The sequence below is a fragment of the Empidonax traillii genome, unplaced genomic scaffold (assembly GCF_003031625.1).
Source record: "Empidonax traillii isolate 1590-97213 ecotype Southwest subspecies unplaced genomic scaffold, ASM303162v1 scaffold560:size1140492, whole genome shotgun sequence".
NCBI lineage: Eukaryota > Metazoa > Chordata > Aves > Passeriformes > Tyrannidae > Empidonax > Empidonax traillii.
In genome coordinates this window covers 132553-156599 of record NW_020955753.1, presented here as the reverse complement: position 1 = coordinate 156599, position 24047 = coordinate 132553, and the positions used below count along the sequence as shown (strand labels likewise).

Below are 24047 nucleotides of genomic sequence, written 5' to 3'. Positions count from 1 at the left end.
AAAGAATAAGCATTCCCTTAATAGTTTTATACCACATTTAAACATGAGCAACATGGACAACAATTCTCAGATTGCATTCCTGCATGGAGAGCACATGAGAAAACCTAATATGGTGAGCAAAGAACTAGTAGCAGGTTAACTGCAATTAAAGTACATGCACTCAGTGGAGCAGCATGATGCTTTTTAATATGTCCTTGCTCAGTTTCTGTAGCACATGAATTTGCTATGACTAGAGTGGTCTATTGTAAATTATTAAATTTTCAGATATGTTTTCACAGGCTAAGGTTGTGTTAGACACTGGGCACAGAAAACTGGGTAGTTGGCTTTACTGGCTTTGGCTGGGTTAGAATTAATTTTCTAAATAGCACCTGTTATGTGGCTATGATTTGGATTTGTGCTGGAAACAGTGTTTCTACCATAGGGATGTTTTAGTTACTGCTGAGCTGTGCTTACACAGAGTCAAGGACTTTTCTGCTCTTCACCCCACCCCACCAGTGAGGAGACCAGGCCTTCACAAGGAGCTGGGAGGGGACACAGCCGGGACACCTAGCCCCAGGTGACCCAAGGGATATTCCAGACCATATGACATCAAAAGCTGAGGGAGGAAGGAGGAAGGGAGGTTGTCCAGAGTTAAGGCATTTTTCTTCCCAAGTAACTGTCAGGGTAACAAAGCCCTGCTTTCCTGGAAATGGCTGAGCACCTGTCCTGAATTCCTTTTTATGCTTATACACACAGCTTTTTCTCTTCCAGTTGCACTGTCTTTGTCTCAACCCATATGTTTTCTTCACTTTCACCCTTCAGATTCTCTTCCCATTCCCACTGGGGAAGAAATGAGCAAGCAGTTGTATGGGGCTGAGATGACTAGTGGATGTTAAGTCATAACATTGGTTTAAAGGATTTTACTGTCTTGTCTGACAGGAGGTTTGAATTAGAGTCAGAGAAAGGTGATTGAAGGTGTTTCTTCATGGACCATGCAGGAGGCTGTACCATTTCAGATAAAAGAGTAGATAACTGTTGGAAACATTAATGACTGTGCCCCCCTTAATTATTGTACACTTCTGCATATGACGTCCTTCCTTCCTTCCATCCATCCTTCCTTCTTGAGGATAATGTGGACCAAAACTTTCCATCTCCCAACCTACTTTTGTCAGCTGGCAATTTAATGATGTGGAAGAGCAACACTGCCAGATTCAGTGTCAGTGTTAGGGCACAGGAAAAACTCTTCTGCTTTATCTCCTGAACTCCTTTCATCATCTTCCAGTCTTGGATATATTTGATCTAATTCTACTGCTTATCTTCCAACTGTTCCTCAAATGACCTCTTATTAGGACTATTTAATACTTACGTGTCTTCCTGTGGCATGTAAAGTTTTTTAAAAGCTAGCATTTTAATAAGCACAAGAATGGCACAGTTGTATGATAAAGCTTTCATTAGAGCATTCCTTAATAGAACCCTCTTCCAGTCCTTGATTGCATAATCAACAGCTAATGAAATTGTCTTGGTAACAAGAGCTACAGTGTATTACATCCTCTCCCGAGACTAAGTGGAAAGACAATTGTACCAGCCCGAGAGAACTATTGATTGTTCACAGTTTGAATTTGATTACCCTTACAGGGAACTAAACAAGAGATCATCTTCAGCTCTGCTAAATGGATTTTGTTTCCACTGAAAGTTATTGGTTCACTTTCACACAAGGCATTCGGGGGGGGGGGGGGGGGCAATAAGAATGGGGACCATAATCTCATTACAGATCTTCCAAGTATGCAAGTTTGGAAGAACCAATCACTGTGAAACAAATGATGGCTGCTTAGTTCAGGTCCTCTGCAATATTTCCGTGTATTCACACCAGGTGGGAGCTCTGAAGGGACACTGCAGCCCATTGTGTGTTGCTTGTCTTGTTGCAGGAGGGAATCCCAAAGGGAAGTTCGCTCTGGGACTGGTTCAGAATGAGTGGAAGGTTTATGTTAAAAGGCCTCTAGATCGAGAAGAGCAAGACATTTATTATCTGAACATCACTGCCACAGATGGCCTCTTTGTAACCCAAGCTGCTGTGGAAGTGAGCGTCACTGATGTTAATGACAATAATCCAGTTTGTGAACAGGTGAGTTACCAACACACACAGAAATCGTCTGCTGTGTTAAAATTGATTGGTTCCCGCTGGGTGTTCTTCGCTATTTACAGGTATTCACAGGTGATGCCAATTTTCATCCTTATGGTCAGTTGAAGAATCTGAAGTGATCTGGGAGAGTAGCAGGATAAAGCATTCCTGGGAAACCAAGATTCAAGTATAATGGTCTCATAAAGCTAGCAAAGGAGCAATGTACACAGTGGCCTTAGTTGGCTTTAGAACAAACGATGTGTTGTGAGGTGGCATTGGGCAGCCACTCCTCCCCTGCAGAAAAAAAATATGCTCCCCTTTCACAACCCACATTGAAATGCCTCCAATCCAGTTTAACTTCAGCTTTCCTGAACCTCCCAGATGCCAGAGATGCAGTGTAAAAGGCAGAAGAACGTGCCTTGCTCTCATGTTGTTGGGAACACATGCAGTTGGCCTAGCCACAGCTTTAAGAGTGCTAGCTGTCTTTTGTTCTGTGGAAAGACAATACAGGGAACTAATGTTAGCACGACATAAAGGTCTATGTGAAAGAAAAGGCATGATAAAACCCAGAATTCCTTAATGGTACTGCTCTCAGAATATGCATATATATATATATGTATATGTGTGTGTGTATGTGTGTGTATGTATGTATATATTCGTATAATTCCCATCATTGCATTTTCATTGATGGACTACTGTCATTGCAAGAACCACTCTGTCGAATCACAGTCTATATTTCCCTCAAAACTGCTTGCTGAGGTGATAAAAACAGTTGTTTCTGTTAGCACACTCATCAAAATTTTCATTTCATGAATGTCAATGGAATAAACAGAAGGTAAAAAATGGTATTGCATTAAACACCTAAGATGAACCCTATTCAGAGTCATAATTTGGCATTGTTTCCTGTGACACCTCAAAGCTTAACAGTTACTTGAATTGCTAGGAATATGTTGCATAAAGGAAAATTGTTTCCATATAGAAAGATGCACTACAAATTGTTTAGCAAACAGCTGTGCAAAGACTGTAAAATACTGTCACAGCATACCTTACATTTCTGTTTTTGACTCTAGGTTGCGTACACAGCACTGTTTCCAGAAGACATTCCATCAAACAAAGTCATTCTTAAAATCAGTGCTAAAGATGCTGACATCGGGTCCAATGGTGAAATTCGCTATTCTCTTTATGGTGCTGGGAACAATAAATTTTTCTTAGATCCAGAAAATGGTAAGATGACAACCAAATGTTTCTTAATAGCTTTAATTCCTTGATACCAGTGGGTGCTCATTTCCTTAGCAATAGTTAGGTTCATTTGGCTATAAGCCAGTTGTTTCAGTTATGGCAGGTGTGGATGACACTTAAAGTGGTGGTGGTAGGAGGGAGAAAGAGGGACATCTTTATTGGCCAGATTGAGTGTTATAACCAGAACAGTTGATATCAATCCTTTTGTTTCCCTGCAGACTTCAAGTTAGGTCAGAGATGTATCATAGAACCATAGAACAGTTTGGGTTGGAAGAGAACTTTAAAGGTCATCTAGTCCAACTACCCTGTCATATACACGGTAATCTTCAACTAGATCATGTTGCTCAGAGACCCATCCAGTTAATGTTTCCACGGTAACCTGTACCAGTATTTCACCATCCTCATCATAAAAAAAAAAATTCTTCCTTATATCTAGTCTAAATCTACTTGCTTTTCAGCTTAAAACCATGACCCTTTGTCCTACCACAACAGGCCCAGCTAAAAGGATGTGTTTCTGTATCTAGAAGTCTATAAATCTTAAGAGTAACAGAAAGACAAACTTGGGAAAACATGGTGGTGTTCATATGGGTGAAGCTGTAGGCTGTTGAAGGCCACCATGAGTGGCTTGTCATCCCTGCACTCATATTGGCAGCTCTCTTTTTTGAATGCAGAGCAGAGGGAAGTGACACTGCTGTGAGTTTTTAATACATTCATTGGAATAAACAAGGTTGGTTTTGTTTTCTTTTTTCTGTTCCTGTGAAACACATGTTTTGAGACACTTAAGCTATCTAGAATCAGCGATGTTGCTACAACAATAGTGATAGCTGCTGTTTTTCATCAATTTTAGGTGAGCTGAAATCTTTGGCCCCTCTTGACCGAGAGAAAATCCCTGCATACAACTTGGTTGCCCGAGCAACTGATGGTGGTGGCAGGTTTTGCCAATCAGAAATCCATCTTATTTTAGAAGATGTTAATGATAATCCACCAGTGTTTTCATCTGATCACTACACTGCATGTGTCTATGAGAATACAGCCACTAAAGCTTTGTTAACAAGAGTCCAAGCCACTGATCCTGATGTCGGTAAGTGGGAAACATTGCAAACAATAATTAACACTCAGGAAAACTCTGTGAATTGGTGGAATGCAATACAGATCAATTTTTCCATAGCTACTTTTCGTCATTTTCACCTCCTTTTCCTTCTTTATGCTCCCTATTGCTTTCTCTTCAGTTTCTTCAGATCAAAATGCTTGTGGCTGAGCTTGACAGAATGGTGTTACAAACAGAAAAGCATTGCAGCAGCCACAGAAGCATGTAGTCTTTTATTTTCTTGATTGACAATAGCTGTGTTCAGGAGTAAATGATTGTTTTGGGGTAAATTCCAGGTTTTTTGCCTTCTGTGGTCTCACCTCTTTTCTTGAGCTGTGATTTTGAATACCCATGCCTCTATGCAAATAATATAGTTACATGACATATACCTATACCTGATTAATCACAGCTTTTCTAGGGTTTCATACTGCTATAGCTCCCATTTGTTCCAGCTGGTTACTTTAGCATAAAATTATTGTACACTATGAATGTACATTATAAGTGTTCTGGTTATTTAACTGCACATTCTTTGAAAGTGTAAGAGTTTATTATCTGAGGACCTTAACCTTGAAATCTGGGCCCAAATATAAATATTTAAAGGAGGTCTTTTTGCATAACACAGTGGTAAAACCTACTGAATATCAGAATTTTTTTAGGGCACTCACTTGAGTTGAAATAAATAAATCCCTTAGTTTATTTTTTTCTTCCTGTGTTTGTAGATGTTTTGTAAAAACTGTGGCCTGAGTAGTTACACATAAAAAGATCTTTCATTCAGTGAAAAAATATTTCACGTCAATTTTTTTTTTTTTCCTGAAGTACACTGCATGCTGGAAGTCCCAGTTGTTACTGAGGCTGATAGTGTAAATATACAGGAATCCATAAAGGAGCAGCAAACATTCATTAATGTATCTATGAAGAGCTGCATTGTATGCCTTGGTTGAAAGGTGGCAATTAAAATTATGATACTGTTCTGCAGTGAAAAGCCAATTACTGGTAGTAAACTACTGAACCATCTGAAGAGACAGTGTTGTTGTTTTCCACTGTTGTCTTAATTACCATTTTTCTTGTAGGTGAGATGACATTCAAGGGGAGAGGGGACACAGAAATAATTAGAATAAAAATTTGTCAATGAAAGTTCTTGCTAGCACCCACTTTACAGAATAAGATGATTAGCAGTCAAAAAAAACACCCAAACCGTGAGCTACCTTTCTTCTGAAACTAGAAAAGTTAAAGGGAGGGATGCATGTAATGAATAAGAAGTGACTATGTACTTCCTTAATTATTAGACCTGAAAATTAAACCATGCATTGTATCACATGAAATTGACTAAACAAAAGTCCCCAAAACTGGATTTTGTGTTAATTACTGTTCTGTTAGTCCCTGCTAAAATCACTGATTCCCTATTGCTGCATAATGAACGAGTTCAGGTGGTGTAACGTTCCCATGAGAGAAAAAATTATTATTGATATTCCTGATGGGTTATGATTTTCCTGTAAGGTTCTGTGAAGCGTTGTCCTGAAAGCATCATTGGAGCCAGTAATCATCATACAAAACAATTTTTAACATTCAGGACACATCTTGTGATTAGTCTTAGAATTCGCCAGTTCTTCTGTTTTGGGCTTTAAAGAGCCATGTACTGTAAGGATAGGAGCATGAATATTGAAGCCATTGAGGTAAAACTTGAGAGAAGTCCATTTGTGGTCTGCAACTTAAACACAGTTTAACAGAAACCTGAAAATACTGTGGGCAGACATTGTTGGATAATTAAGACAATTTCCAGTGAATAGGAAAACAGTGTTATATCTGCCTTGTGCCTTCTGTGTCCCTTGAAGATCCTGATTGCACTGGACCATAAGTTGTTGTTTGATATATTTTTAATTTAGATACACACTTAGAAACTAGCTGGACATACTGAAGAAGAGATGTGATTCTTCTTCACAGTATTCAGCAGAAGAAAATGGCTTTAATTGTTTAACTGAAGTAGCACACAAGCTCATTTTCCATAACCTTTGCATATAGCTAGGGATCTTAAATGAAATTATTACTTGGAGAGAGAATATACATAATTCCATTTGCTAAGGCATTTTAGTTATCTTAATGTAAAACAATACTTTCTCCTATCCTGCTGTAATTTATTTTTTTTAATATTTCCACAATATGGTATTTGCTATTTACTCATCACCATCAGATTTGGAAATGTTCAAACTAAGATTTAAAAGGGAAATGCTGGGTTTACATTTTTTTAGAGACATTCAGAGAGAGCAGTGAATTTTCTACCTCCCACTGTCTCCAAATCAAAGTGCCAAATTACTCCATTCTGTTCAAATTAATAGACAAGAAGAGCTGGAGTGAATGCTGAGGTGTAATTATCTGAGCAAAGCTATCAGACAACTACAGGATCAGCCTGTTTCAAAGGAATCAGGGTCATGGTAGAGCAGCAACACCGAGGAAACCTACATGGGACTTTGTGGCAAGCATGATTTTAAAAACATTATTAATAAACTTCAGAATAAACCTGAAGCCCAAACCTGACGTGCAGGTGCATATTCATTTCCAGTGCTGCTCGTCTTTTCTCTATGCACACAGTGTTATGGCCTTGCTTGCACAGTATAAGAATGAACAACAACATGGTACAAACTCAGCTGTGCTTTAAGTGATGGTTAAAATCCTGCCTCACTCACAGCTGCTTTACTTTGTGAAGGAACTCCGTGCTTAGGCCTGTTTCCATGATGAGTGACAGTGTAAGTCTACAAAAGGCAGAAGCATTTACTGTACTAAAAACAGACAGTGTATTTATCCATTTTTCTGCAGTCTTCCTCACCACTGGGCCATCAGACATCCAGATCTGTACTCAGTTTAGTGATTTCGCTGACCGATTGATTTTTTTCCTGAATTTATGATGAATACAGGTTTCCAATTCTGCTTAAAATGGGAACAGCCATGTCAGCCAACTCTATCTTGCCTGCTACTGCTACCTTTCAGGCTCTGCATTAGTCTGTGGTTAAAGCCATGGATGGTAGTCATCAAACAGGTCTTCCCCCATTCCCTGCACAACCAGCCAGTACAGATGGACTAGGTCATCTTGGAGCCAGCACCTTGTATAGCATGCAGCCAGTGTGCAGGAAAATACAGACATGTAAGTAAAAAGTTGGCAGGAGTGGCCTTTATTTGGTTGCAGAGTTCTCTGCAATGTGCAGGCTGCCCTTCTCTGTTCTCAGCTTTCCCTCTAACTAAGAAAAATAGTACAAAGTGGGCTACTTTATTCAAGGCATTTTCTCACTTTTTTTGCATAGGTTGCCTGGAGTTTCAGATGTGTCCCAGCTTCTGCAGGGCTTGTAGCCTCACAGACAGAACGGTCTGAAGTTTATTCATCAATTCTGAAAAAAAATCCAACTATTTTGAGGGTGGAGAGATTTGAATGATGAGCCTGGATTTCTGGTTGTTATTCTCTGTATTTGAAGCTTTCATACTTGGGTGGAGTGAGAGAAAAAAACGAGTGTAGAAAGCCTAATTCAGGGAGCCAGGATAAAATTTGAGACGCTTCCAGAGATATGTTTATACAGCTAGGTTATACAGGCCAACTGTGGTTGAATTTTGGTCGTGTTCTTTAAACAGTTGTATAGAGTTAAATACTATTTGGATGAGGATTTATGAGAAAGATTCTGTCATTGTCTGTTTAGTGCATTTGTGTTTAATCTGGAGAGTTTAAATCAATCCAGTCTCTAATCAGTTTGATTCTTGGCTTGAGGAACTAATTATTCACCTCCTCACACAAAGTACAAGAGCTGCAGCAGAAGAGACTCTACCCTTCTGGGGGAAGCCATTTGACCTTCTCATTAGGAGACATGAGATTCATAACCTTCTCCACCAAGAAGTATAGAAATGAGCAGCAGGGTAAACCTGAGGACACCTGCAGGTCCAGGTTCACCCAGTAAGCTGTTTAGGAGAAAACATACCTTTTGCTTTCTTAATAAAAGCAGAAGCACTAATAGGAATGCAGAGATACAGCACACTGGACCCCTGAAAAATTGCCAAATAAAAAATAATAGCTCTGTGGAGTTTAGACTTACCTAGTGTTAGGAGGTAAATAAACAAGGTGTTTGGAGATTCTGATAGAAAACTTAGGTTTCTGCCTAAACAAGCCTTCTTTCATATTGTTGATTTTGCTTTTCATGCCTAGGCACTCATGAGACCTAATCCTGTAAGTTTTCAGTCTGTGTGACCCTGCTGAATCTGTCAAAGGGCCAGATTTCTATGGCTGCAGGTGGGTAGTCAGGGGAACGCAGTCACCCAACTTGCATTGTGAACATGTGTATCAGGATGACTTTTAGAGCTCGTCTGTGTTCAGCAAGCAGGAGTCATCAAACCAATCTCATTTCCTTCTGCAGCATGTGAAGAGGCCATATAGAAATAAATGAGTGTTATGGCTTAGGTTTAGTGAGGTTTTTGACATAGTACCGCATGATATTTTATAAGCAAGATAGGGAAACTCAGTCTACACAAAAGTGTTACCAGATGACCTTGTAATAACTGCTACACTGGAGGGATAAGTTAAGAAATATACTGGGTGCAACATTGCTCTTATTTTTATTCCTGAATAGGTAAGTAGGCGTAAGGACTGTATTGCTAAATGTCAGAAAGTAGAATGATGCCGCAAGTACCCTGGATAGTGCCAAAGTCATAGCTGTGGGATTTAGCAGTTGAAAAAGTGGTGTGGAAAAACCCAATGCAAGTCATCAAGATAAATGTGATATCCTGTGTTTAGGCACAAATAACCAAGTGCACCAGTGTTGTCTAGGTAATGACTGACTGGGCAGCAGAACTGCAAAAGGCAGCTGTATTACTGTGAATCATAGGCTGAATGTATGTTTACACTTTCATACTGGTGTGGAAAGGCATATACTTTAATGAGATTGGTAAAAAAGAGTAATGCTGGAAAACAGAAGTATTTATTTCTGTTTATTGGGTGTTGGCAAATGCTCACCTGAAAGGCTGTGTTGTTTGGGGTATAGCTTTTCCAGGCAGATGTGGGCTACTTGCAGATTTGCAAGAAATATCCACAAGTCTGGAAAAAAAAGTCAGGAAATACTAAAAAAGATGAGAAGGTCTGCCAGAGTAAAGAGAACAGAGATGGCAAAGTATAACAGTCTTCAGCTATCAGAAGTAGCTCTGAGAAAGGAAGGAAGTTGACCCTTGTTCTCTCAGCAAAAAGTCAGAGCAGTATTTTTAGTTGTAAGAAAAGTGAGGCACTGCGGTGTGTTACCCAAGGAGGTTATTCAAGTTTGTGATCAAAGGATAGGTCTGTGTCGAGGGATAAATTGCATCCATCTTTTCTTTGTGCAGGGATAAATTAGATGACCTCACAAGATTCCTACTCGCTTTATAATCTAGTAACTTCTTTAATTTTTGAGATTCCCAGGACATTGTTAACAACATGAAGGCAAAGAACTAGACTAGGAGAATTGTACATCTTGGATTATGTGGACTGAATAAACCCTATACTTAAATTGGGCGACTGACACATATGTACGTGTGTGTGCATGTCTGTATAGATACCTATGTAAGTATGTACAGACACATTTGAGCGCATATATCTATATATGTCTAGTCTGTATATATGTATATAAACAGTCTATATATATAAAATACAAACTATTTGAGCACAAGTCTTAGGAGGAGTCATCGAGGGAGCTGGGATTGTTTATCCTGGGGAAAAGGAGACTCGGAGGGGACCTTCTTGCTCTCAACAGCTCCCTAAAAGGAGCCGGTAACAAGGTAGCAGCTGGTCTCATCTCGGGTAAACAAGTGAGAGGACAAGCAGAAATAGCCTCAAGTTGTGCTAGGGAATGTTTACATGGGACATTAGGAAAAATCTCTTCACTCAAAGGTTGGTTAGCCATTGGAATAGGCTGTCCAGGGTGGGATCATCAGCCCTGGAATTGTTCAGAAGGTGTGTGGATGTGCCACCTGGGGATGTGGTTTAGTGGTGAACACAGTGGGGCTGGGTTAACAGTTGGACTCAATGATCTTAGAGGTCTTTTCCAATCCTAATGATTCTGTGCATACTTATGTACATGTATATATGTCTTTTATACCTCTCTCTACATGTGCATTCCACTGCCTCGGGTAATGTTTCCCTATATTGTCAACTGCAATGTGTAGCCCTAAATCAAGTGTATCCTAAATGGCCTTCCCAACTTCAGAAAAATCATCAAAAAAAGGCCTGATCAGCACGAGGAAGTGAATCACTCAGGAGCACTGATGGAAACAAGAATTCGTGCCAAGTGATGTAAGCCAGTACCCAGGGATACGTAAATATTTTATAGAAAAGACAGAGAGGGTGAGCCAGCTATCCAAATCTCAACTTCCTACCAAAAAAGACCCAACTGAAGTGGAAAGCAGGGTTTTAGATACCCATGGTTGGTATCATACCGCTAACAGTTTATGCCTCCAATTTCTGTCCAGTATTTCCCTTCAGTAAGGGGTTGGTTATCTTCATCTTTGCCCTCTGGGGCTCTGCCTTCATCCCATGGTACCATGACTCCGTTGGAGCAGTGGTGTGAATAAAGGCCTTTGGGATTAAGGCATTTGTTTCCTCACAGAAAAGGAACAAAGCGGTGAAAGCCTATCTCAGTAGCAGTGTTATTAAACTCAGCCAGGTTTTCTGGTTAAGCTGTAAAAATCACTTGAAATACTTTCCCTATGGGGCTATATATTCTTCTACAGTTCAGAAAGGTTTTGGTAAGATTTTTCTCTTTCATCTCAAAATGATGGAGTAGAGTACTACAAAATCTGGTTTAGAATTTGTCTTTTGTCTTGTTTGCTGTTAATGTTGTTGTGGACTTTTATTTTCCAATAATTGGCCTCATATTTAATATTTGGGTACTCATAAAAGGCCAGAGGTACACAAGATGGGTGGAGGAAGCACAATAATCAGATACCATGCTTGCAAACCACTGCTAATTGATAAAGAAATCAAACTATGTTATGACTCCACACTTTTCATTTGAGCTGCCCCTCAAATCCTGTGTTCAGTTTTGGACCCCTCACTACAAGAAAGACACTGAGGTGGTGGAATGTGTCAGAAAAGGGCAGCAGAGCTGAGGAAGGGTCTGGAGCACAAGTCTGATGAGGAGTGGCTGAGGGAGCTGGGGAGAAAAGAAGACTCAGAGGGGACCTTCTCACTCTTTACAGCTACTGAAGGGGAGATTGCAGTGAGTGGAGGTTTAGTCTCTTCTCTTGAGTAAAGAGCAGTAGGACAAGAGGAAATGGAGCCAAATTATGCCAGGGGAGGTTTAGATTGAAGAGTAGAAAAAATTTCTGTACAGAAAGGGTTGTCAAGCCTTGGAACAGACTGCACAGGGAAGTGGTTGAGTCACCATCTCTGGAAGTATTTAAAAGACATGTAGACATGGCACTTTTGGACATAGTTTAGTGGTGGGCTTGGTAATGTTGGATCAATGGTAGGACTCAATGATCTCAAAGGCCCTTTCTAACCTTCTGTGATTCCATGCTTTAGGCAAGGAGGATATTGATAGTCCTGAATTACAAAAAGGAGTTGTTTTATATCGCTGATGCTCTTTAAAGTAGCAATGACATAGAAGTTGGCATGATGTGCAAGGCCCTTTGTTTTAGTACAGAAGAAACCAAGAAAAAAAACTTACTTGAAGCGTGGCATTTGAGGTACTAGATGTCTGTATGTTTTACAAGCTTTCCACACCAGAGATTTGGCAAAGGTCAATATTCTATCATATGCTAATACAAATCTAAATAGAAAATGTGCTTGCTTATTCCTTTATTTAAAAAAAAATGTACTGCAATCCTCTTATGGTAATAGTGATTCCTGCAAAGGCTTTCCCTGTTCAAATAGCTTATGTTCATGATTGACACCTTCGAAATCTGAGAAGTTTAAGTGAGTAAGTGAGCTGACACAACACAGTTTGCAAACATTAATCCCCCAACAGCTGTGGGCAAGCAGTGTGGGAGGATTGTTCTCTTTACCAGTGCAGGAACCATGGTGTTGAAGCAGTTGTTTCCTTCTCACAGAAAGGATCTCCTTCATAGTCACAGTAGAATCTACCATTGTCTCTATGGCAGGGATGCCACTGACACACACTGGTGGACACTTCTCTCAGCAGAGGGTAGCTTATGGACTGAAGCATTTTTAATTTCAGTAGAAATAACTTCCTACTTCACCATTGCCTCATGCCTATTCTTTTTTCCAGTGTTGGGTCAGGAACAGCTATTGATGGAACACAACACTTTCTTCAAAGTGCTGTTCCTGCCACAGTTTTTCACTGAATTAGTTTTTCTTCTAAGAAGCAAGTGTTAAATTCCACCCCACAAAACACTCTATGAGAAGGTCAGCAGACAGACAAGATCTACCTCTGTATTTCTCCATCTTTTTTTCTTCTGTCAGCATTCAGGCCAAAAGCCACCAAGCATTGGTATCCTTATTCCAATTCAGGTCTTCTGACCTAATCTTCTTTCTTGTGCCCAGGTATGCTGGGGGTTTGTGCTAGAGAAAGATGCAAATCAGGCTAAGGCTCTCCTGCAGTCATAGACATATATGTGTAGAAGATGCATGTTAAGGCCCCTGCTTCAGAGAAGTGTTTAAGAGTATGTAGAAACTGGCAGATACCAAGAGTGGCTGGAACAGAATACTAAATAGTTTTATGTGTAAAACTCATGTGTAGGTTGGGTGTTCAACTGCATGCTCTGAATCGGGGGGGAGGGGGGGGAAATCACATTTTTCAGCATCCCAAGGCTGTAATTAATTGTTCTAGTCAGGTCTGTCCCTTTTTGTAAGCAGAAGTTCATGGAGGATTTCTAGCAGAAAGAGATCCTCCCCGGCTCAAAATGTAGACACACCTCCAGCCATTCAGACCCTCCACTTCCCAGAGGGTTTTACTGCTTTTTCATGTTTGAGTTTGGTTACTGTCAGCTGACAGAGTGTTTGTATGCATGCATCAAGAGGGTAAGGTAAGAGGTGAGCATGTGCTCCAGCAGCTGTAGGGTATTCAGAGCCGAGGCGTTTCAGCACATGAAGGAATCTCCAACAGGTTCGTGGGCTGAGCTCAGTTCCTTGTCTGTAGGACAGGAGTCACCTCATTCTCCACCTTGCTGTTTTGCTGAAGGAGGAACATTTTATTTTTCTCATTTGAGATGCCATGGTGAATAGAGATGTGCTGTGGTGATGAAAAACAAAACAAAAAAAAAGAGTAAGAATCTCTTTTGTTGCAGTATTTCAATTGAATTTGTTCCTTATTTTAAAGACGTTTGAATGTTTGAAGTATATTCTGGTGTCTCAAGCACTGCATAAAAACTTTATTCTCTGAAGAGGCCAAATAGTAATTCCTAATGCCCTGGGACTTTGTAGTTGTTCTGGCTTTTATGTGCATGTGATTGAAGAAAGAGTCTCCCAGCTCCCCCTTGTGTGGATGCTTGACTCCTGCTACGTCAAGCAGAAAACAACTGTGATTTGTGCTGCTTTTGATCAGACATTTCTACAATGCTTTGCTGCTGGAAAGCAGAATAATACTGTCATAAATTTTAAATTAACAAAATATGCCTAGAAGGGATTGGTAGCTCTTGTTCATCTGATTAATGTCAGACTTGTAAAGTCTGTTCTGCAACAAAAACAGCAGCAAATGCTCAAGTGAGAGATGTTAAAAACAGAGACTCTCCATTTTAGAGGATCTTTGTGTTTTAGTTATAATCTATTACTGAAGCACCCAGGACCAAATCACAAAATCAACTAGCATCAAGGGACTTGAATTAGCTTATATCTGTGTTCACTTTTAATTAGATTTGAAATGGCTATCCCACTGTAGTGCAGGAAGCAAGTCAGTAGCATCCCCTCAGGCCTTATTACTGAGAACAACCTTAGCATAGATCTGCATATTCAGCAGCTGGGTGGATAGGTGCTATGTATTGGGAAGTACAGGCAGGATTTTAAAAACATAGGATATATTTCATACAACTCAATTTTTGCTCTTGAGTTGGGGACTGAGGGAGTTTCTAAAGTGTTCATATCCTAGCAGGAGTTTTTGGATGCAACTTTTGCCTAACAGGTATCAACTTATGATAATATTTTGCTGCTCAACAGTGGAATCAAGGCAGCACTAGTAGCAAATATATTCTGTGCCACCTGATGTGTTTTTATGGGTTTATTTTTCCCTTATGTACATTTCTATTCCTCCAAGGTGTTCTCTGAGACATTTCCAATTTCAGCACTCTGCCTGTCTCATCTAATTCAATTGTAAACTCTTCTGAGCAAGGACCATATCTGGATTCTGCTTTCAAGTTTCATAACTCAGCAGTTCTGCAAAGTGGTCTTTTTTTAAAAGTATCATGATGAGGGAAGGAACTTAACTTCTCCATGGGGATTTTTCACGTGAGAAGAGCATGTCTTGATCTCTCAAACTTTCAGCAATACTGTACTCACAGGCACTCCTGCCTTCATGTGCTCCACCCCCATTGGAAGTGGTCAGTCTGATAAACAAATTTTGCTTTGAGTTTCTGTTAGATGGGAAGAGGTTTTTGATTTCTTTATTTCACTGTATCGTTTTCCCTTTTGCTTCTCTTTCAGGCGTGAACAGAAAGGTCAGCTATTCCCTGGCAGACTCTGCAGATGGTTACTTCTCAGTTGACCAGTCATCAGGAATCATTATTTTGGAGCATCCTCTTGATAGAGAGCTTCAGTCTTCCTATAACATCACTGTAAAGGCCTCCGATCAGAGCATTGTGCTGACCTTGTCTTCATTTGCCACTGTGACCATTACAGTGCTAGACATTAACGACAACCCCCCTGTGTTTGAAAGAAGAGATTATCTTGTTACAGTACCTGAAGACACCTCACCTGGCACTGAAGTCCTATCTGTTTTTGCTACAAGCCAAGACATTGGTACTAATGCTGAAATTGCCTATCTCATCAGATCGGGGAATGAGAAAGGGAAGTTCAGGATTAACTCAAAAACAGGTTTGTAAAGTGGCTCTTAATTGTAATGCTAATTGAAAGCATCAGAAGAAGATGAATGCTTTCAGAAGGCTCTTGGACCAAAAGATTTCCAAGACCAGAGGCTCACAACTTGTCAGTGGGGAATTAACTACACAGTTAAAACCAATTTTAGGTTGAAGGGTGATGTCAATTACAGTCATGCTTAGCTGCCTCAGCTCAAATGGAGAATACTTTTCTCCATTAGTATGTCTGTTGAAGCCAATGTAGATGTGACAGCCCATTAGCCAAACTGTGCAACCCTTATGGTTCTGAATACTTGCAATGTTTACTTGCTTACCAGCTAAGAACAGCCTCAACTGTCTGCACATTAGAAAGCATCAAACAGAGCTACCAAATAGGTGTCAGTCCTAACATGTGATTGCTATTTAGGTAACTGTATGCAACATCCCTGACTTAAGTTGCTCTGGCTTGTCTTTTCTGACAGTTGACTTCAGCACTGATTTGGGCTGCGCTCTTTTTCGTTATACATCACCAATGTTAAAATTATACTGCTGCTTCCCTTTAAGAAATACCAAGAAAAACTATAATATTTAGTACAAATGTCTTGTTTTCTTCGAATTTCCTTAGTGGGGTATATTTTTATCCTTAATAAAGTTTTAATCCGTCAACTATGGATTGAGCAACGCAATTATGATTTTGAAAGCTGAAGGTAACACTTGAGTGCGGCTGTAATAACCAGTAACTTGGAAAATCTCAAAATGATGCATTGTGTCATTTATATAGTTGTGTGCAAAATTCATTCTCCGCTCTGCAGAGGCCACTGCCTTACATGGAAGGGACTTAACATAACTGTGTGTTGTCTGTCATATGCATAATGTTGATTAGGGCTAACAGAATTTAAATACAAATACGCCTAGACAGAGATACTTAACTTCACAATTGATAATGAAGCCAAGGAAATAAATCAATAAAAACCCATAATGAACTTTAATCACACAGGGGAAAAAACCCCAAAACTAAAACTATATAGTACTCATTAATGTGTGACAGCTCTGTTATTATCAGTTTAGAGGAAGGAGCTCAGTTTCTAGACAGCCAAGTGGTGATGTAGCATGCCTGATCAGAGCTTGAAAAATAATGTCCTTCACACCATTTATCAGCAGGAACTCTTTGCTAACCACTTGGAAGCTTCTCTTCAGGGCTCCTGCTTTCAGCAGGTCGTGCTGAAAGGTAGAATTCATTTGGAGAGAGCCCAGACAAGATTAAGAGGAATGATCTGAGGTCTGTAAAATGTGACTTACGATGAAAGACTGAAGGAATTGAGGCTGTTTAAGCTGGAAAAAAGAAGACATGCTGTTAGTATTCAGGCCTGTAAAAAGTACCTATATAGGGGAGGGGAATAAACTATTGTCCATGCCCAGTCACGAGAAAAGAAGTTGCATTTGGATTATTTTGGTTAAACAATAGGAAGAAATTCCTAATTGTAATGGTGGTTAAGTACTGAAATACATTTTGTAAGACATTTAGGAAACTGATGTTGCTGGAGGTTTATATTAGAGATGAGTTAATTCAAGAATGCAAGAATGATCAGGTTGAGCTGACCTACACTGGGCAGCAGCTGGGCTAAATGACCTTTAAGCCCCACATATATCTGCTTCTGGTGTGTCTGTGTTGAAAAGGATTTGGCTTGCCAAGGTTCAGGATTTGCTTTTAAGTCTTTCCTGCCATGCCTGGTGTTACCTCCTTCAAGGCATCACTAGTAATCTCTGCACAACCCACTCCACCTTCTTGTTAAGGTTATGGGAACCAAGTGGAGAGTTTGCATAGAAATAATTTCTATTCTAGAGGGAGTTGGAGTGCATGGAGTGAATCAAGCTATAGAGAATCTTAATTTTGGTTGTGTGGTAAAGTAATGCAAAATTTATAAACCTTGTTGAGTGGGAAAGTCTCTGTTTAATCACATAATTGGTAGACAACTGATTTCTCAAAGGTATTCATATCCCATTCATTTGTATTTAATTCGTGAGAAGTTAATTGTGTGGGAGTGAATTTCTGTTGACTTGTCAGGGTTAATTTCCAGAGTCGACATCCAGTTCTCCCAGAGGCTCTGTGCATGAGATGGTAAATGGATGGATATGGCCCCCACTTCTTCATCTATGATACTCATATAATGGAAGTTATTTTCAAGAGAAGCCATTCACTGCTTCATGCTTTGTAAAGGTCCTTTCTGCAGAGGCAATCCAAATGCAATTGGCATCATTCTTTAATCAAATGACAGCAGTAGAAACCTGAAAAAAGCATTTTTATTGGATTGGGCAGTTTTACAGTTAGTGTTGTATGTGTGCCATGGTGATAAATAGGATGCTGTACTGTTTACTACAGTCAAATCCCTTATTCCATGGCATTATTTGTTTTTTGCTGGCTGTTGACTTTCCCTCCTTTGCTTCAAAGGAGTGATTTCCATTTCTGAAGCTTTGGATTTTGAATCGTGTAAGGATTTCTACTTAGTAGTGGAAGCAAAAGATGGAGGTACTCCAGCCCTGAGTGCCGTTACAACTGTAAACGTAAACGTGACAGATGTCAATGACAATGCTCCCAAATTCAGCCAGGAGGTCTACAGTGCAGTCATCAGTGAGGACGCGGCCGTCGGGGACTCGGTGATACTGGTGAGTGAGGCCGTCAGAGGTGTTTAGATGGGGCGAAGCCCTCTGCCACATGACCCTTAATAAAATACTGCTACACTGGTTAATAATGGTAATTACCACATCCTGAATCCCCCAACCTTTTATCTAGCCAATACTCTGCATTTACTACTGCTTTCCAGGCTGCTCTAAGTTTCTTCCCAAAAGACAGTAGTAGTAGTAGTACTGAATATTTCTTTTAAACCCCTATATACTGTCAAAGAGCAATGGCATATCCAAGGCGTATTCAAGGCACTGCATTTCATGAGTCAACTAGAAACAAATGGGCTTTAATGGAAAGGCAGAATTCAGCTTTTCGGAAAGTAAAATCATAGAATCAAAGAATGGCCAGGTTTGGAAGGGACCTTAAAGATCAATCTAGTTCCAACCCTCGTGCTATGGACAGGGATGCCTTTCACTACACCAGGTTGCTCAGAGCTCCAAATAGAAAGTGTTTGTGTAGTCTGGAATGCAGTGTGTCATACCCAAACCTCCCAATACTCTGATTTTGCTACTTGTAGATTCAGAGAGAAAGTGTTATATGGAATATTAAGATTAAAATAGTCTGTATTTTTTAGGGCTAGAATTTTGAGAAGGTCCAAGGAGACCCTCCTGTCAAAAACTGATTAGGTTCGTGCTTGTTGCTGTAGAGGTGTGCAGTTCAGGTGTAACTGATGGAATATGAAGTCTAACTTTTTGGAGCATTGAGCAATTAATGTATCATACAGATCACTTAATATTTGTTTTGCTAATTTTTACTCTTCTCTCAAAAAAAGTTGATAGCAGAAGATCTGGACAGTCCTCCCAATGGCCAGATTCATTTTTCCATAGTGAATGGGGATCAAGACAATGAATTTTCTGTTGATCCTGTTTTGGGACTCGTGAAGGTTAAAAAGAAACTTGATAGAGAAAGGGTAAGACATGTGGAACTTCTTAAATTGCAATGACTTACAGATGTGCATCCGTCTTTGCTTGTCTGCTAGCTTGTGTTGAAGGAGTTTCTTTTATACTCTGCAGCGATCAGTCTAAGATGCTCCAATAGGTCTTTCTAATGTTTTCCCACTTCTTTCCATACCAGCCCTCTCCCTAACCCTATCTACAAGCCAACTGTTCTGCTACCCTTCCCATCCTGCACCAACAGAGCAGCTGAGGTCAGACCGGGGGGAATAAGGCAACAGTGGATTTCTCCTGTGGTGCCAGTGGCAGCTGTTGCTGCCTTCCCTCTCCTGCACGTGCAAGCACACACATGCAGCTGTGTGTGCAACAGAGAGATTACAACATACTCCAGATTGTGGCACCGAGCTGAGACCTCAGGCTTTAATTAGTGCTCTGCAAAACGTGTCATTGGGGAGGGGATGTTTTGAAGTGGCCAGGCTGAACCAAAAGTGAAAGAGTGCTTCATTAACAGATTCTGCTGCTTTGTTTGCTCACTCCATTTTTCATTCAGGATTATTTATCACCATTTTGCCATAGCTAGCAATTAGCAGCTTTGGGAAGAAAACAAACAAATGCAGTTGCCTGTGCTACTAGCTGGGCAGGAGAGTGCTAAATGGCTTCAGAAATGCTTCCTGCCTCCCAGCAATGCATCCATGAAACTGGAGAAGCAGATTGCTACCCTCAGAATAAGGGCTCAGCTGGAAAAGCTCTTTACTGGAAGCAGAGCTACTGTTTAGAATAGTGGCAAATATCCTTTCTGTATTATTACAAATGCAGTATTAAATTGTCAGTATTTGATTGCAGAATTACTTTATCAGAGACTGTCAAGGACAAGGAAGTAACAATGGCTGTGGCTGTTACAAATTGGCTGTAATAAAAGCACAGGCTTAATTTCTTAACATGACTTTTTTTAGTTTCTGAAGCGCACTCATGTACAGCTGCATTTAGATACACACATTTCCCTTCACCAGCATCAGCAAGTTTAATGCCATCTCTGTTAGATCCGTATTTTCCAAAGTCTCACTCTTAAAATAAGCTGTGATACTGTCTTTTTCTTTGCTTCCTTGGCACATTTACTAGACACAGGTGTTTCTGACCCCTTCAGGGAGAAATACATGATGCCCCATCTGCTGTAGGTTCCCAAAGGCAGTGCTGACTCCCAGGTTTTAGTGGTTTAAGGAAACTCATTTCCAGAGCTATAATCTCATAGAGACCATGACTTTTGCCATCTACCTTCCTTGGATACATTGAAATGAAAGCAAACAGAGCAAAAAAATGGGAAAGAGCATACAAAACTGACCATCTTGTCTTTAGCTAGTGATAGAAATTACAGTTAAAAAAAATACTAATTACCTGTCTCAAGTTTCTTGACTTTCCTTAGTTAAGGATTCCTCCTCCCTCCTGTGTCGCTATGCCCCCACCAAATTGCAGTCTTTCTCCTCCATGCAACCCCCGAAAAAGCATGTTCCCTTTTTCTTTATGTTGGTCCTACATCCCAGAAGAGCCCTCTTATTTTGTGTGCTTAATCTGTACTCCTCCCTACTACCAGGAATTTTATTTTTTAAATGGATTTGGATTTCCTTCTCCCTGCCTCCTCCAGAAAATCTCCATTGACATTATCTTGTTCCCCTCTGCAGGGCCATGTTTTTTTCCCTTTCCAGCTCTACACTGAGAGGGTGAAGCAGAGTGTTGTATCTGGCACGTTTTGCCCTTTGCTCACTCTCCTGTAGAAGGATTCAGGGGCAGATGTGTCAGCAGCTTTCCCTGGGGAGCAGGGAGCAATATACAGTAAAAAGCAGTTATAAGACCTAAGGAGGCCAGCATAAGGGTGCAGTTCAGAAAATCCAACTGTCTTCCATAAACTGTGCATAGACAGAGCTTTTGCAAGTTGTCACATGTGCTCACACCTCACACATGGGCACATATGCGTGTAGAGGGCCCATGGATGATGCACTGAATTGCCTGCGCTATGCTGAGTAGTTTGTGTCTGTTGTGAGCAAGAAGGCTCAAGCCCCCTTATCTTCTCCTGAACGGTGGATAATATTCTGTTGCTGCAGAGACTGTTGTCCCTGGTACCCCTAAATGTTTCCCAGTGTGTTTAAGCCAACTGCTTGTGAACTTTTTCTTGGCTCTCCATCTGTGTGCTAATACGTGTGTCAAACTGATGCTGGCTCTAATAAGCAATTTATATAATGTCCTGGAAACCAACCATAAGATAAATAGAATCAGGTCACATATCCCAGCTGACACCTAGGAGAGATGAAAGTGTAAGCTGCAGTACTAATAGCTGAGTTCAGATATTATCTGTTGTTTATTTTTTGTCTGCCCCTTTTTTCAGGAATGTATTATCTGTTACAGTTATTTTAATACAATGAAGCTGTTATGTTTATTGATAGCCTTATAAAACAGAAGTTCAGACACAGTGTGGCAATAAACAGGATAATGTTATACTACAGGCAGGAAGGTAATGAGGCCAAACAGCTTTCCTTAGAATATGGAAGGTGGTACATTGGATGTAAAGAGACTGGGTTGAAATTTAGGACCGCTTTCAAAATGATTTAATGTTTTCACCTTTTTGCAGATATCTGGCTATTCGTTAGTTATCCAAGCAAGAGACAGCGGCACCCCTCCTTTGTCTTCATCTGTGACGGTCAATGTGGACATTTCTGATGTGAACGATAACAGCCCTGTATTTACTCCAGCTAACTACACAGCCGTAATTCAAGTAAGTTTATCCTGTACATCAAAAACTTCTCTGACTTTTAAAATGCAGGAGCATTTGGTTTCAGTTAAGTAGCTTTTGATGATCTATCTGCAAAAGATGTATCAAGTGATCTTATCTAAAAGAAAGGATAAGCAAATTTTTTTAAAGTCTTTGGTAAGTTTCTGTTTTCTGAGACTCCTTAACCACAGCATCTGTCACACATTTTATTGTTCATCCTTCTTGCACCCTGTCCTCCAAATGTCTGCTCTGGAATAAGTTCACCTTTCTTTACACCTTGTTCTGGGTGTGAGCCTTAACTGTTAGTCAGACCTGATCAGACACAGTATCAGGCAGAGCTCAGCAGTCCCTGGAAGTGTGGTGGGTACCTTAATTTCTGCTACTGATCCGTGGGGCATAAGAAATGTCAAATAAGCGCGGGTTGTGAAACACCATCTTGTCCAAAGAGCATTCAGTTGAATATTCTCGATAGCAAAATGTGGTATTTTATAATTGAGATATGTATCATTTTAATCCTTTTCTTTATACGCTGTGTATATGTGTAAAGGAAAATAAACCAGTGGGCACAAGCATTTTGCAGCTGGTAGTGACAGACAAAGACTCTTTTCACAATGGCCCCCCTTTTACCTTCACCATCCTCACTGGCAATGAAGAAGAGGAGTTTACACTGGACCCTCACGGCGTTTTAAGGTCTGCAGTCATCTTCAAGCACATGGTCTCAACTGAATATGTGCTCTGCGTGCAGGTATGTCTTGCTTTTTATATCTGCACAGAAACAAAAAAACCCTCATAGTTGTAGGTAACCTGTATATTGCCTCTATGGGTTTTTTAATTGACTGTATTCTATGAGTAAATGCCACACATTCCAGTTTACAAATTCACAATACGGTATATTTCCTTTGATGTTCAAAAACCTGATTTCATATAAATATAAATAAGTAGCCAGCCACCTTTCCAATTTCCTTGGCATGAAATGAATTTTCTGAGCAGCGACCGTTATGGTTTAGGATTTTCATCATTTTTTTTCTGTAGCTAAGCAAGGAAAATAAGCAAAAATGCATTATATACATATAAATATACCACAGAACAAGTGACAGCAAAATACTGTTCTAGGAAGGAAAATCTCTTCTGCTTTTAAGTCATAAATTTAATCATAAATTTTTGGAAGCCTTCCAAGAATTCATGAAATCACATTTCCAAGGTCATCTTAGCCTTTAAAGAATGTAAAAATAAGACATTCAATAGAAGTCCAGCTCAAACTTAGCTTTAGAGTAATTGTTGAGAAGCTTTGTAACCAGGGTAATTTTGATTACCAAAACTAGTAAATCCAAAAGTAATTTGTCCATATTTCTCAGGTCTGACAGGGTATTAGGGTAAATATGCAAGTCTAGGGAATGAACTACACCCTTTCATTGAAATGAGTCATGATCCTATAAGATGCATTTGATGTGCTTTCTTCCTCCACTTGCCCTGCTGGGGTTGATATCTCTAAATACAACCTATTTGCTCCTTTACAAGTATATTTAATGCTCTTCATAGCAGTAGCATCCTTAGTTACAATTGTTAGTTACGATTCAAAAAATATAAGCTCTGGTGCTAATTAACCATTCAAATTCAAGTTTTACAAGTTTGCCATTTAACATTTCTGAAACCCATTTTTTAGCCTTGTAACAAAATAAAAAATCCTCACCTTTCTTTCTTACCATGCCTTCATCCTAAAATATCCTGCTTTCAGGGTAATTTGCTAGCCAAAGTTCTAGTATAGCCAAAACTGAGCATGAGAGTTTAATCTAAGCAGCATCTTCTAGCTTTAAAGATCCAAATATTTCATATAAATGAAATATTAAACAGACCACGGTGTCTGAGATGCACACCAAAATGCTCAGAAAGCCATTCTGTTGGATTTTGGAGGCATAATTTCTCCCAGTATTATTTTCTTCAGGGATTTCTGCAGTGAAAACATATTTTATAGTTTCCTGTTGTGTATAGACCATAGAAATGCTTCTTTCCATTCATATGTGCCAGAGTGCTGCTTTCTCCTTTCCACCATCAGGTTCCTTCTCTGTGTTAGGTTTATTGAGAAGTAATGTTAAAATGGAAAGTGGGATGGGATGTAACCTCTGTGCACATATATGTGTATTTGCACACATATATATAAAATCTTTTTTTAAATACTCCACCAAGCTCTTTAAGGAGTGAAGATGAATGAATTTTAGGATGTCTTAGAGTTATTAATCCATACATAGTAATGCCCATACTGTTGTCATCCTGTCATTTTTTTCTTCAGCTTGTAAATTTTCCTTCTCGTGTCCAAATACAAAGCT

General features: G+C 39.8%; 1 protein-coding gene across 8 annotated transcripts in view; it reads left to right on the top strand.

The window, feature by feature from the left end:
* FAT3 (FAT atypical cadherin 3) overlaps positions 1-24047 on the top strand; it is a 412789-nt gene that overhangs the window by 343119 nt on the left and 45623 nt on the right. For all 8 annotated transcript variants that reach the window (XM_027897770.1, XM_027897769.1, XM_027897771.1 and 5 more), the window contains 8 exons: positions 1905-2101; positions 3169-3322; positions 4185-4418; positions 15016-15405; positions 17836-18050; positions 18842-18979; positions 21583-21726; positions 22271-22468. In XM_027897770.1, coding sequence (XP_027753571.1) covers positions 1905-2101; positions 3169-3322; positions 4185-4418; positions 15016-15405; positions 17836-18050; positions 18842-18979; positions 21583-21726; positions 22271-22468 — 1670 coding nt within the window. The remainder of the gene's footprint in view (positions 1-1904; positions 2102-3168; positions 3323-4184; positions 4419-15015; positions 15406-17835; positions 18051-18841; positions 18980-21582; positions 21727-22270; positions 22469-24047) is intronic.